The sequence below is a fragment of the Ptychodera flava genome, chromosome 16, assembly GCF_041260155.1.
Source record: "Ptychodera flava strain L36383 chromosome 16, AS_Pfla_20210202, whole genome shotgun sequence".
Lineage (NCBI taxonomy): Eukaryota > Metazoa > Hemichordata > Enteropneusta > Ptychoderidae > Ptychodera > Ptychodera flava.
The window spans coordinates 19,758,683-19,774,434 of record NC_091943.1 but is presented as its reverse complement, the minus strand read 5'-3'; the positions used below and the strand labels follow the sequence as shown (position 1 = coordinate 19,774,434).

Here is a 15,752-nt window from a genome sequence, read left to right as displayed (position 1 = left end):
CAGGAGCATGGTTTACAGGCTCTCACTATGCACATCGCCTTTTGCATTTACATGTACATGTACTGAGTAAAGTTTGAGCAAAAGTTCAAGTTTTTTGCTTTCAAGGCCCTGACTCCCTTAATCAAAAAAACTTTTGATAAACAAGATTATTAGACATTACTATTTTGCTCTAGTACTTACATTGTCCCTGATGTTGGGGTCTGCACCATGATCAAGCAAATACTGGACAATCTCTTTCTGTTTATGCTCTGCTGCCCAGATGAGAGGGCTCCAGCCACCCTCATCCTGCAATGTCACAAAAACCACACATGAGTGTCATGTAATTTCACTTCCTTATATTTGACATGTGAATATTGTGTGCACGTTTATGTTTTTTTCATTTGTTGGTATCTTGTAAAACCAGCTTTCAGTAAAGAGAGTGCTACATAACATCATCAAAGATAAATCTTTCTCAATTCAAAGTGAGTTTATTAAAATTTAAGGACTTCCAAGGACTTTTCCAGCAACTTTCAAGGAACTTTGAAGGCTAAAATACCTTTTTCCAGATATCAATTTTAGAATATATCATTTTTATATATCATCTTACACATGATGGTTACAACATTGTGACCGATCGTCTCGTCACTTTTGAATATTGTGGTCAGATTATCATGTCAAATCTTTGAATAATATGTGATGCAGGTTTCTGCCAACTTTTATGTCAACATATTGGCTGTGTGCTTTGTGAATAAAAGATGACAGACTCAATGGATCAAATTGTGGCCCAAAGTTAATACAAATAACAGAAAGTTTTCACAGAAGTTCTCATCATACCTGAATGTTAACCTCTATTCTATGTGTGGACAGCAGCACCTTGATGACTTCCAGGTGTCCAAGTTTAGCAGCCAGGTGAAGACAGCTCATTCCATCGTCCTCCTTCAGTTGCATGGAAGTACAATAAAAATAGTGAAAAATGTCACTGGGTTAACCATGCTTGCAATAGCCGAACTTAAAAATTATAAGAGAGAGTGTTGGCAACTGCTCAATTTAGAAGGTATATCAAGTTCCATACAGCCATTCAATGCAAACTTCTGTAATGTAAATGAGTGAATTGAAGACAGTTCGTTCCCTGTTCAGAGAGTGAATTTTACCAACAGGAATTCTTACCTGTGCTGAGACATTTGCACCAGCTTTGATGAGATACTTGATACACTCTATCTGATTATTACCAGTGGACTCCATCTGGAAGTCAAAAACAAACCGGAGAGTTGAAAGCATGGAGGAACAGAGTAATACGTTGAGAACACAAAGGAACTAATCATGTGCATGTCTTCTGCAGACATACAGAGTTAAATATGCCTTAAGTATACATGCAACAGATAAATTTACCATCAGTTCAACTTCCCCATCAAGTGATAAGGCAAACAGTGAAGATACAACCAAAGATCAGACATCCCATCAGGGCAGTGGAAGTTTTTCTGGCAAGGATCACTGGATCATGACTTCCTGAAGATGCTAGGATGATTTAGTGTCAATCAACACAACTTTAACACTTACTATTGTTACGGTACCATTTGTAAAGAGATTTTTAAGCGGGCTGAGAGCTTCTATAGCCATCACACTGTCTTGGGTTACAGGTGTGAATTGGCATAAGACAAAAGATTGGCTACTCTTTGATTTATTCACTTAAACAGTCAATGCTACTGTTGCAAGTTTAAAATGCTAAAGTGCCATGATGTGGAAAATAATAGATGTAGGATTCCTAACCATTGTTGACAGTTTATAATGTCGTGTTCTTTAAGGAAGAATGTGCCTCGGGGACAGACATTCAGACTCTCAAACTTTCACACTTGTTTCTGATCTACCACTTGTAGGGGGTTCATTTTAAAGCTGTCAGTGTAAGAAAACTTTTCACCATCTTAGTTTTTAGAACATCGAAAATTTTTTTTCCCATAGGGTCAACATAGGAAAGGCAGCCATTTTGAATTTCAAATATCGGAAAATCTTAGGTAATTTGTTTCTCTAGTACCAAATTTTGCCCAAAATTTTTGACCCCTGATTTTTAATCTTGATTTCTTAAAGGTATACAGTCACCTGTAATCTAAATATGCCATTATATGGTCAAAGGGGCGTTCCTTGGTATTAAAATAGCCATGTGAGGGCGCTGTTTTTAAAAAGCAGCCACCCGCTTAAAATCTGTTATTGGTTAGATTTTCTCTTTCCATGGTAACTGTGGCAAAATTGGAACAGGTGACAGTATACCTTTAAGCGGATGGTCAAATGTTTCATGAGGAAAGTCTGAGCAAAAGTTTAAGTCTTCACTTTCGAGGCGCATACTACAATAATGCTTCACAAAGAGTCAATAAACGTATAGACTTCAGCAGTTGCTATGATACATGAGTATATCAGTCTATTAGAAAAGCAAGTCTGTTTTTTGACTTTCACTTGTGTGAGTAATCACTACAACTTTCCTACCTGTATAAGGCACTGTGAAAGACCTACTGAGATAGAAGAAAAGTGGAACAATTTGGAAATGAAATCTACATCTGGTAAAGGTAATAAACATCCGTTTTCACTCACCAAGGGTGTTTGGCCGTTGTCGTTGATGGCGTCGATGTTGCCTCCAGCTTGAATTAAAACTGACAGGATTTCCACATGTCCCTTGGCAGCAGCACCGTGTAAAGCAGTGTTACCCTGGGTGTTAGCAAACTTGCAGTTTGGATCATAACCATCCGCTGAAAGAAATAAAAGAACTTTGTTGGAAACTTAGATCCTACACAAGAATTGACTTTTAACCTTTGCAGAGGGGGCCTTCTATGGTGTCCTTTGATGCCTAAAGCACAACATCATTAATAGTATTCATATGCAAATTGTATTCATGAGAACGTGTTCAATATGCAAATCTAGTACTAATTATCTATGGTCAATATTCACAGTCACTGATCATGCTACAAAACTATCATAAATAATGCAAATACACAAAGCTTTGAGGGAATAGATTTCTATTAAATCACATACTCTGTTATGCTGTGTCCACATCATGTTCATACACTTACAGAAAGATATACCATGTTAATTTTCCCTGATGGAGCCATTATTTGCAATTCAAATAACAACGGACACAACTGACACAGCTGACACAACTGTCCATGACAATAAAAATTACTGACACATACAGTACAAAGATTTGTTTACTTTCTGGCAAAGCAACATGGATGACAGAGACTAAATTATCATTCAGAAAATATCAGTCTAGACAAAAATGCAATAGCTCTATCTACATCTCTAGAGATGTAGTCCATTTGGAATTTCTTTTGTCAATTGCTTTTGTCATAATTGTAGTCCTCATATGTGTCCAGGTAACTTTATAATTATTGTATACTGTATTGTACTATAGGCCGGAGGCCAAAGTACTGAAATAAACATAAACAATAGCTCTATCTAATTATGTAATGTACATGTCGTACACACTGAAAATTTTAATACACCAGAAAAGTACAATCTTTCCAATGCAAATAAACACATTATGAATAAAAAAGTTTTAAGAACATCATGCTTACCTAGCATAAAGAGGACTTTTTCCAGATCTCCATCGTTTGACGAGAGGTACAGATTCTTAGGAGTGAACTTCAGTTTCTTGGGTCTACGTGAAATAGCAAAGTCAATGTTAACATCCTGAGACAAAGAAATGGCCATATGGTCAAAATGACAGGCAACATAATTTTGTCCAGTTTCTCCATTTGCTTTTTAAATATCCTGCAATGCCATTGGAATATTCAGGAATATTTCCTGTACAGTCTGCTGACGTAATGGGATACTTGACAGGCAAACAAAGTATTGCATTTTCCTTGCACTTACTTTTCATTTTCCAGAACTCTCAAGGCTTGCTCCAGGACCTCCCTGGATGTGCCACTTGACAGAGGCGCTACAGAAAAAAACAGGTTTTTAAAAGTTTGAGAAGGACATATCTATGTCTCAAACCTTGGATATGTACAAGTATTAGCGTTATTATCATTTTATAATAGTCTATACAGTGTCTTTAACTTTAGGACATGTATAAAAGCAACTGCAAACATCAGGGAGTATGCTTTATGCATTATTGAATGTACCATATCTGAACAGTGTTTTTGTCCAGGTTTTGATGTAAATGAGTCCGTGGTTTGGGAACACCATACCTATTAATATGCACTGTCAGAGTGAGCCAAGTAAATACAATTTTGACAATGTTCAAAATACTGAATATAACTTGGTGTCAGGCAACACATATTTTCTAATTCTAACAATGAAAGTATCTTCACGACTCTTGTACTAACCAAGAGTGTATATGGTATACAGAGAAATATTTTATCATTTGAGACATAAATATTTCATTATTTGACAGACATAAATACTTTATCATTTGAGTTCAAACTGTTCAGTAGCACTGTACTTTTTTGATAGTTTTTTCACTATTGTTTTCAATGTCAACTATAGTTCTCATTTTTCACCTGCTCAAAGCATGTTGTGATACATAGTGTTGGGTTTGTCAACTAAGCCTCTGTATGTGTAGATTGTATTGTTATTATTGAAAAGCGAATTCCGGTCTTAACTAATAATCAAGTGTAAACAAAAATAATGCATACTACATGTATAGATGCTACTGGCCTTTAAATCTTTGAGGTAGAATGGTTTACATCCTCTATAACATGAAAGAGGAAAGTTTTTATCCTGTATGTTTGCTTGGCAAATGTGTAAAAGACCAACTGGATAGGGTATGTACATAATATCTCAAAGTTTTGACACTGCATAGATTTATCAGGACTCTCTGGAATACTTTATTTTATTCTTTCACTACTTTCAGAAAGATTTGAAATTCAAAAAGTGTCAAGAAGAAAAAAGCACATCCACAATCCAACATACTTTAGTAAATGGATATTTTAAGGATTTTTCACTTTCGCCACTAGGGCCCTGTGTTGACCCTCGCTCCTACTTGAAGGCTACATATACTTCACTTCAAAGAAAGACTAAAAGTCATAAAAAATGTAAGTGCATGCAACTCTTTCACTCTCTAATCTCCTCAATTCAGGTCAAACTTTCCCCAAAGAACACAAATCACAAATGAAATGTTAGAGACGTACAAGTAGAGATCACTGTTCCATTGGGTAATGTTGAGCTTGTCGATGGTAATATTTCAGGATCAAGGGGTGTGGTGGGAATATTTGGTGAAACTGACATTCTTGCCTTGTTCCTGAAAGGAAATCATAAATCACGTGTTAGATTTCTTGCTGAATCTTGTATTTGTCTAAATAGTGTAACTGTATAATTCTTCAAAGTTAAAAAGAAACGCAAGTGTGACACCGAAAGTACTACTTGCTGCCTTTCCTTGCCCTATCATGCTGACATTTTCTCATTTGACTTAGTTGAAAAATAGTGCTGTTGCTGTAGACTTGACCACACCAAGGACCCTTTCTATAAATGTCTTCTGCAGTTTTGTAAATAACGGTTACATGGGTGCAAATATTCAAACATCAGTAAGTAAAGTCTAGTTTTACAGCGGTTGCTTTATCGGGCAAAAACATCAATAAATCATGATTCAGCAGTAGGACTAGTTGTTTTGTCAGTCAGTTTGCAATAAAGCCATCCATTTAATTCTTGCAGATCCAATTCTATCACTGGATTTCAAACTTGGTGAATTTGACTTCAATCAACAGAGAAAAAAATAATCAATAATTTAGAATACCAGATATTCTGAAGATGAACAAAAATGTAAATTACAGACAGATTTGGTAAGTAAACCCTTTCCACATGTTGGTTAGGAATTCAGAGAAAACATGCAAATGATAAGCAAAATGATGAAAATATCAAAACAGACAATTGCATATACCAAATACATTAATTAAAATCAAAATGAATGTCAATCATAGAAACAGGAGAATTTGAATCTCACAGACATCACTCAACAAAATTTGCATATTCTCTGAACACTATCACTTGTTGGAATTATAATCAAGGAAATTATTGACGTTTTCAAAAAATATGTTGAATATATCAAAGTTAATGGTTAGTTGTTGTACACAGCAGCTGAACAAATCACAGTTACCAATCTCAGACATGTGGGTGTCACATTAAACATTAGTAAAACTGTTAGCGTAGACGGTCACTTTACCTAGAGGTGGAATATCTCGTCCTAGGTGGGGTTACGCACTTGGGAGTTGCGCATTTCGCATCGGTTGGCAGACTACTGGATGTGTTACTACGCCGGGTGCCGGGTTTACTACTTTTAGTACTACTGGTGGTGGAGGTCAAGCTGGGTGTTTGACATTTCGGAGAGCTACATGTAAGTTTACTACTGCGGACAGGAAGACACACGACATACAAGACAAACAGACAGAAAATTTCACCAAAGTGCGGACGCAGTAATACCAAGGAGAGATGCAAACTAAATTTAATCTAAAACACTTGATGTTTATGTTATTACCAATAACTTAAGAAAAGCAAGTTTTAAATCATCACCATCTGTCCAGATTGAAATGGGTTACCACAGAGTGCTCATTGCAGTTCTCATCTGTACAACATACAACGTGGATGAATCCTATTGTTTAATTTGGATTGTTGGAGCTGAGTATAAAGATGCAGGGTGTGCAAGCACAGGCACAGTGAGTTGTTATTCTGTACGCAAAATGACTAATAGAGTCTATATGTTAAGGGTTACTCGAAATTCAAACACTTTGAAGGACTTTCTTTGCAACTTTCAAGGACTTATTGAGATCCAAACTACCATTTCCAAGATATAATTTTTAAAACTATATCAATTTTATATATCACTTTACATATCATTTTTTCATATCACAATTGATCATTATGTCAGTTTTGAAAATTGAGGACAGCTTATCAATTTTCCAGAACTCAATTTATTTTGAGGATTTACAAGGACTTTTCAGGATCATGTACAATTGCTTAGCAAACATTTATTTAATATAATATATTTGGGGTCCCATCTTTTTTGCCTTTATTGTTTCGTCGTTTTGAACAAAATTCTGTATAATTTCAGCGTCTTTGTGGGTACTAAACATTATCCATGACACGTAAGGCATGTCAAACGAGTTTGAGAAGAATTCCACTTCTCATTTTGATATTTTTTCAAAGTTTTCAAACAAGTATTTTTTTTCTGAACCTAAATCAGGAGAATGATTTTCCCCTGACAACGCCGAACGAAAATTCTTCAATCAACCCATTCCATCGGGAATCAGATGGTGAGATCTGTGATTATTAAGAGAACGATTACGGGAAAAACAAGTTGGTTATAACACACAAAGTGCAGAAATGCATGCAGAAAAAGGCAAATGTGCTATGTGTCAGATGATGCAGTGCAATGGAAAATACAGCAGAATGATATCTAATCTAGTGAATGTATCTAACCAGATACTGAGAACTATATGTAAACTGTAATTGATAGAGGCATTTATCAACTTTTGGAAATTTTTTTAAACCTTTGATTACCATTGTTTATGTTTCATATCCTATGTGCTATTGTCCCTTTTGCTATGCTTCATTATCATGAAAACATGCACAGTAAAAATAAGTGAACAAAATAAAACAGAAACAAGTTTTAAAACACATGCAAAACTAAAAACTTGCACATGATATTCTTATGACCAGCCACATCATATGAGTGTTTGATTTGAATGTGTCGTGGAAGAGATGACATAAATTGGAATGGGCAACTTAGGAGTGGAAGTTTTTTACCGCAAAGTTGAGATTTTTACTTCCCGGTGCACTGCTTGGGAATTACCATCAAAGTCTCATGCCATTCTGTAATTTGTATCAACAATGTAAAGATTTACAAATGTATAATTTAGTGACTTCAGAGGACGATATGCAGTGCTACTGATAAATCAGTCAGGAACAGTGTAAGTTTCACAATGTTGACCAGGCTGTTCCCAACAAACAGAAATAATATTGACTGATATTTACAGTCATGAGCAAGTAGTTTACAATGTGACTGATGAACAGGTCATTTGAATTCTGTGAGTGGCTTCATTTTTTTTTCTTATAAAAACAGCTGTTACATAAAAATACTTCCTGTGAACATATCTTAGGACTAATGAAAACTAAAAAAACTGAAAACTAAATATGAATTTAAGCATGCAGAATAAAAAAAATAACATTGGAACACCATTATCATATAATTACAAATACCTGACCAGTTCTCTGTGGTATGGTACATCCAAACAGTGACTACAAATTCTGTAAAATGTACTTTGGGTTTTGGCAAATTTCACTCATTAATTTTGGTACTTTCCTATTTATAGTTGTAAAGCAAAGATGGACCTATTAACCTGAAGATAGGGGATTTAAGGGTTTAAGATTTTGCAAGTTAATTTTCACATTTTTTACAAATTTTTCAAATTTTTGCTTTAGAAAACATGGCACTTATCAATTGATGGTTTTTAGCCTCTCATTGTAATCTGGATTTGGAAAACCATGCCACAGGGAGTATGATGCAGCAGCCTGTTGGCCAGGGACTGGTGTTATACCTAGTGCTGGGATTCTCTGTGTCACTGTCAAGGTGAGGCAATTTATTTCTATTCAAAGCCCCACTCTCCCATGCTCTTTCCAGCCTCACTTTATTGAATTCACTCTGTGATCTAGTGGTCATTCTGGCACTGTGACCCCGGGGTCGTGCAGAGGTGGAAGGGGGAGCGCTCTTTCTTGCCATCTGCTTCCTACGGTGGACGGTTGGCACGGTGTTGACATCTTTGCCGGTATTTCTCTCCTCCAGTGATACTCCCTCTGAAACAGCATGGAGACTATCTTGGGAAGGCTGATCTGCAGTAAGCTTTTCTACTTCTGATGCAAGTGTATGATTTTCTAAAGCGGATTTCTCAGCTACGTCAGTGGCATGCTCTGTCATACACTGTGGGGTGCTGCCAGTCTCCGTGTGCAGCACCGCATCATAAGTTTCTACAACAAATTTTTGGCTTTCGTCGTCTTCTGTAGCAGTGTCAGTGGACGAATTGTCGTGACAGTCCACACGATTCTGTGGCTGACTCACGCCACTAATCTGAGACTGAGAGGTATGGGAACACCTTTCTAAACGTACTTCAAGGACCCTGATAGTCGCAGCATCTTGACAGGCATTTCCTCCCGGGTCTATCAGTATCCCAGAAGACACCGCTGAGGGACTTTCTGCACGGGTATACCATTCTACTGGACTTTGAGGATCTTCATCTGGCAGCAGTTGTGGAGGCTCCAGGTAAATATCCTCCAAAAAACCTGATTCGTCATCAAAAACTTCCAGATTCATGCCAGTTTTGGCCGCAGAAGGGGCATATGTTTGATTGCCCATGAGTTCAGGGTGGCTTTCTCTTTCTTTGATGACAGTTAGTGGCCCGTCCAGGTCTGTCTGGCCACTGTCTCCTCTGCCGACATGGAAGCGATACTGTTTTTGAATTGCCTCCGCTATAGCATGGACACGTTCATCTGGATTGCTGTGAGCGGGACTCAGTTCAGCGCTGAAGCTCTCCTGAACAGAATCTTCCCAGTCACCGTTACCAGCTCTACTCTGGTGTGTGCTCCGTCCACTGAAGTCCAGATTTTCTGAACTTTCATTTCCAGAGACATGCAGTCCCATATTTGCAGTCTTGGGACTGGTCAAAAAGGCAGGCGACCATCCACCACTATTTGAACAGGATAGTCTGGGTTCTACAACTCTGCTTTTCCTACCTACTGGATCACAAAGTAGATTTTGTGACAGTTCTTGGTCTTGGCCTTCTGACTGTTTTTGTTGCCTATTTACTCTCAACTTTAGTGCGGCACAAGAAGCGAACATCTTTGCCGACTTCTTAGCTACCTGAGCTCTACCCTTGGACAACCAAGCATATCCACTCTGTGCAGGGATGTAACACTCTGTAATTTCACTGAGTCAAAAAATAAAAGTTTATGAAAACTTCACAATGATCAATGTACCCTCTAACCATAAATATTTTGTATGTCCATATTGCTGTTTATGGGGCAGGCCGAACCATCATACAGGATAAATCAACTTACAAGGTTTGTCTAAACTGATTACACAACTATTTAATATATATAAATTCAAAAAAGAGTGAATATGGGCAAAAATTTACACTGTACTTGATGAAGTAGAAATCAATCATTTCTGCTTGTATTTAGGTAGTAAACATAACTTTTCAGCTGTTCCCTTTCAAATAAAAGACAAAGTGTTACAAGTCTTCTAAAAAATGATTAAAACAGAAATAAAGTTATCTGAAATTTGCTTACATCTATTAACATTTGAAATTCAAAATAGCTATCAGTCAAAACAGAATCTCAACTGCAACAATGTACGAATTCGCGAAGATGAAATGGAGTTTAACCCTTTGCACCCTGACCCCCTGGTGACCTATGACATGAGGACATTTTTTGTCTGAGCAGGGTTCAAGGGGTTAAAATCCACCTGTTATGATTATGCATCACAGAATGGTCAGCTTTCCAGAACTTCATGTCTTTTCATTCTGAAAATGTTACCCAATGTAATTTCTCCTTGAAACTGCAGAGCATTGATCAGTATAGTGTAATTTCAACATGTTCAAGATTCTTTGCTATTGATGTTTTGTTTTACTTCAAACATTCTTTTATAGTTGCATACAGTAGAAATGTATTGTTTTGAATAAAATTAGAAAAGTTTTGCCACTTCTATATCAGCTTAAGGTAGAATGCGCCTCGAGAACACATAATCAGACTCTCAAACTTTTACATTATTTATTTGGTCTACCACTCGTAGGGCCTCATTTTGAAGTTTATGGAGTAAATAAAGTTTTTACCAGCTTTGTTCTGTGAAAATCAGGAATTGTGATATGTCACTAAATACTGGGTAACCTGTTTCTCAAGTACCAAAATTTGCAAGGTGACCCCTGATATTCTTGATTTTGAAAGAGAATGGTTGAACTTTGTTTGAGGAAAGTAAGAGAATGCAGAAATTTAAGTCTTTCATTTTTGAGGCGTGAACTACCTTAACGTGACTTGAAAGTTCAACCTACAATTGTATGCTGCAAAGAGAAGGCTCCAACAAAGTTGTAGCAACATTTGAAATAGAGACATCTCTGTTTTGCAACATCTCTTGACTATGTCATAGTTGTTCTACAAGTAAAATTGTTCTGCATTTGAAAAAGCATAACTATTCTTTTGCCATATAGATACTGTTTACACCAAAATTGTGGTGAATTGGTGATTTTGATAGAAAAAATGAAAAATGTGATTATCTTACCACTTGTAACATGAACCTTCATAGTTGCAGCCTACCGCTTTATGAAAACTATGTTTTATTTTGAGTCTACTTTATGATTAGGAGAGGGGATAAGGACGTTTTCAATTTTTCAGACAAGGTAGCACATTGACAGGGTGTTTCTTAACATCTGTCTGACATGAAAGAATAGAGTAATGTCAAATGGATGAAGGATGTTGTAGGGTGCAGAGACCAGAAACCATATAGCTTGATGAAAACAAACAGCAAAAGGAGTTCAAGGTTAAAGTGTTAACAGCAACAAATGCAGCTCAGCACATTTCAGCTTACATGAAGGGACATGACATTTGCAAATGCAGTTTTGTTAAATTCAAATAACGTTTAAGGGGGAGACCCACATTCGCAGACACTTTTCTTTAACCTGATTTTTCACCATTAAAATGAATCTTTAACCCAACATGTAGTATATGTTTGGGTAGGTCGACAGTTGAAGATTATAAAAATTGTGAGAATATTTCAAAACCTGTTTGCGTGTGTTTGTTTTGCTCAAAAATGTGTGTTTTTGAGTTTTTTCACTTAAAAAAGTGTAAGTACGAGAGGGTGATGGCCATTGGTGAGCCGTTTACTGCAATCGATAGCAGGGTAAGGTGTGTAAAAAACCGTGTCTTGGATTTTGATACTCCGCTTTGTTTTTGCACAATTAGCCTTGAAAGTGAGAAGTGGTGGATTCTGAATAAATTAACGGCTTTTGTCCACGTTTGTCACGATATCTTTTGTTTTCGGATCATTATCGGAATTCTGAGACACGTTTTGTAGAAACAGTCACTAACTACAACCTATGCAAAGATAAGGCTAATCCGTCCACGCGGCGCCAAGTTACACTCTCCAGAAGTTGCGATACATTGCCAAAAACGGAACGGAGTAAATCGCAGAAATGTGTATGCGACCCTTGGAGTCACACAAAGTCAGCTAAAATTCCGGTTCGCTCACATTTTCGGTGGAAATTCCCAGCCCATAATGAAGTACAGGACTTTTTACACAATTGTCTGAATTTGTGGTATGAATGAAATTATACATGACGTGAAAATTGGAAGAAAATGAACACTGAAACGGCCAGTTCGCGGCGTAAGCGTTAGGCTTTATTTACACAACTGTCATTCCGAGCTAAATCTGGGGATAATCTTCTTGCTAAATACAAACTAGCGTATTAACTGTGCACTGTAGTGTACCAGTTAAAATTTGATTATCAAGCGAAGAAATGGCTGGCTGCATATATTCTTCGTAAAATTATGTGAGTTTGCATGCCAAGTCCGATGACATTGTGTTTTCCTCTCTTTTGGTTGCGCAATCGTCACCGCGTTTTCAGCTTCCTGCCTGGAGAGAGACACGTGACAGTGAATTTACAATGTGGTACATACCGACAAAGACGAATTCATTCAGACGCCGTTTTGCGTACGTTAGCTTTTACGTTCCGTACTGCATATTGAAGTACGACCACAGTCCGCCTTGAACATGGCATGGAGCTAAAAACGGACAGCTACATGAACGCGGTTTCCGACCTCAGAAGCACCAGTGCCGGGCTAACTTTGTGTTGTGCCATGTTAGAACCCATCGTTAGGCTAAACTAAATATAACACCTGACAATATCTGGTATCTAAAGCGATTTCCTAATAGAAAGATAAAAGTTGGCGAAAAACTGAAATAAATCGTTCTGACGCGAAACTTGAACAATTCTAAAAGCGACTTGTTTTGGCTTCGCGAGTGCCATGGAGGCGAGTACCTAAAACAGATGTGAATCTGTGACCACGCTGATATTAAACTGAATGCGTTGTTCTAAAATCGCGAGGTCGAATTTTGTACAAGTAATGAAATGCGTGAACTTCAATCAAACAGTTGAATATCGCGTTGGCTGATGTGTGGAAACGAGCATTCGTCGTTCTCCGGTGGCGACTGTCCGTTGACTATAATAGCGACGATAGACAGGCCAGCAGCACGCTGTTTTTCAGCGTGATTGAGTTTATCCACAGGAAAAAGTAGTTGCTGATTCGAAAAAAGCACATTCATGGTTGTTTAATTTTTTTCAAGTTCATGGAAATTATTCTCTCATTTTCAATTTTGGCTTCTTTAAATTTATTGCATAAGTTTATAATTACCTAATAACAATTCAATCGCAATGATTTTAAAGCTATACCGACATGAATTTGTGCTGTGAAATATCGCATACTTTTCAATCGAGATTGATTTCGACCCTGGACTTCGACTCACTTCATGAGCAGTCCGCCAATAAAAGTTCAGTTGATCGAGACAAATTATGCTCTATGATTAGCTCCGGTACTGATTGAAAACAAATGCTGGGTCAACATTGTGTTTACATTGTAAATCACGGCATCATTCTAAACTGTACGTGCATTACCCGCATCACGTTCCCTCTGTGTTGGCATAGAATTTACAAAACAATAAGCTTGTAACCTCCACAAATGTAATAATCTCCACAAATGTAATATCAACCACAATTGTAATAAAATGCACCCATAAATGTAATATCACCCATAAATGTAACAAAAATCAACCATAAATGTAATAAAAACACCAACCACAAATGTAATAAATGGTAACCATAAATGTAATAAAAAAATCACCCATAAATGTAATACTTATCAACCATAAATGTAATAAATCTATTTTGTCGTTGCAATTGAGGAATTAGCCCTTAAATATTGATCTATGTAATAAGGAAAGCAACTCCACACATTATTCATTTCTTAATTGTTTGTGTTTAGTGTGTTTTGCATATTTGAAAGTGTATTTTACGTTTCCCTGTTTTGTGTACAGAACTGATTGGCCATGGCTACACACAGCTGTAATCTGAATGTCAGTGCAGTCTCTACTCCAGAGTGGGGAAGACTGTATAACACTACGATCCTTTAACGCCGTTTTTTTTCGAAAATTGCCGTACTTTCTTAATCAATCGCCTCAAATTCGTCTTCAGAGGATAAATTGTGTTGAATAATCAATAGATTGTCTGTATTCCTATGTTGTCCCACTTTAAGTTTGTTCCTTCACTAGGGATGCCAGGATGTCTAATTTTGTTCTACTGTGTTCAAGGTAGTGTTCGTATTGTTATTTACTAGATTGAAATATATGTTCTCGTCAACATGTTTTGTGTCGTAAGTTTCTGTTATAAGGTTTTATATTTCTCTGTTATTTGTTCTGAGTCATCTGTCATAAACTTTGTGTGGTATCACTGGTTGACGAGTTATTTTGACGCTTCCTTATTATGTAATTATCAGTGTCGAGAACTGCTGTTCCACAACCATTACCTAACGGTTTGATCAGTACCTCGCCGTTTTCTAATAGCGTTCTCAAAGTATTCTATTCTGTGTTTCGGAAAGGAAACCTAGTTTCAGGAAAGTATGCAATAACATTACACTAGTCTTATTAAAGTTATTATTTACTCAGGGCATTGATAAACAAATGATCACATATGCAAGTTCAAGTTTATTTTGTTGTTACATTAATGGTTGACTATTTTATTACATTTGTGGTTGATTTTATTACAATTGTGGTTGATATTACATTTGTGGAGATTATTACATTTGTGGAGGTTACAAAGCTCACGTTTCCAAACCGGGCACAGCAGACACCGGCGCGATTTTCTCGTTATAAAATTTCGAACTATTGGCATATTTCTAATTTCTACTGAGAGGAATGTTGCTCGCCCAACTGTCGAAACAAAAAGACGTCGCAACCAGTTTCACAAAAAAAGATAGAAAACTTGTGGTGACGTACAGGAACGTAATCTTCATTGCATGCTTTACGTGTAAACCGTAACGTAGCGGTAACAATTTTGGTTGCCGGACTTCACTGGGCATTTGCAGACGTTAAAAAATCATCTGACATTTTTAACATCAGTCGCAATTAGTTCGGAGCGGGATTAGTTTTGAATGTCGGCCTTCATAAGGTGCAGACAAACATGTAAACTGTTATCAGAAAAAGACGTAATTTTTGGATTTTCGGAGTAGCCTAGTTTGATTAGGGCGGGGTCAGTTTTGAATGTCAGACTATACTTTTCATTGAGTCCACGTCATTTGTTAGCGGACACAAATGTACGTTTTTGTTTTCGGCGGCGATTAATTTTGAATGCTGGACTTTATTTAGCAAACATGTAGAGCCAAAGACTTAGTACTATTTGGATTTTCGGCCGTTATTTGTTTTGTACGGGAACAGTTTTATTAAATACGTGTTATAGAAAACGAGGTAAAAATTACGTAAACAACAATGAGCAGCCTCCCTGTTGTGCGCAAGATGTATCACCGGTTTTTGTTCGAAGCTCAGTTTAGTGTTGAATGAGTAAGCGTTCTGCGTTACATTCCTCGCTTGCGACCATTTCCAGTTTACACCTTTTCAACGCATCGGAAACTGGAGTTTTAAGCCTGACTGTAACTCTGACAATTTTAACTGTTCTCTCATTCCCGGCCATATGCTTGATATTTCGCTTTTGTGGACCATGCTTTTGCAATCGACGGCTACCTTCAGCATGTTCAGTAGCCAC

General features: G+C 37.1%; 1 protein-coding gene across 1 annotated transcript in view; it reads right to left on the bottom strand.

The window, feature by feature from the left end:
* LOC139152842 (uncharacterized) overlaps window positions 1–15,752 on the bottom strand; it is a 64,569-nt gene that overhangs the window by 32,760 nt on the left and 16,057 nt on the right. Inside the window, exons 8-16 of the mRNA XM_070726195.1 lie at window positions 8,496–9,878; window positions 6,125–6,307; window positions 5,097–5,206; window positions 3,838–3,904; window positions 3,540–3,622; window positions 2,560–2,714; window positions 1,147–1,221; window positions 814–915; window positions 181–285 (exon numbers count right to left, since the gene is read on the bottom strand). Of these exons, the coding sequence (XP_070582296.1) occupies window positions 181–285; window positions 814–915; window positions 1,147–1,221; window positions 2,560–2,714; window positions 3,540–3,622; window positions 3,838–3,904; window positions 5,097–5,206; window positions 6,125–6,307; window positions 8,496–9,878 (2,263 nt within the window). The remainder of the gene's footprint in view (window positions 1–180; window positions 286–813; window positions 916–1,146; window positions 1,222–2,559; window positions 2,715–3,539; window positions 3,623–3,837; window positions 3,905–5,096; window positions 5,207–6,124; window positions 6,308–8,495; window positions 9,879–15,752) is intronic.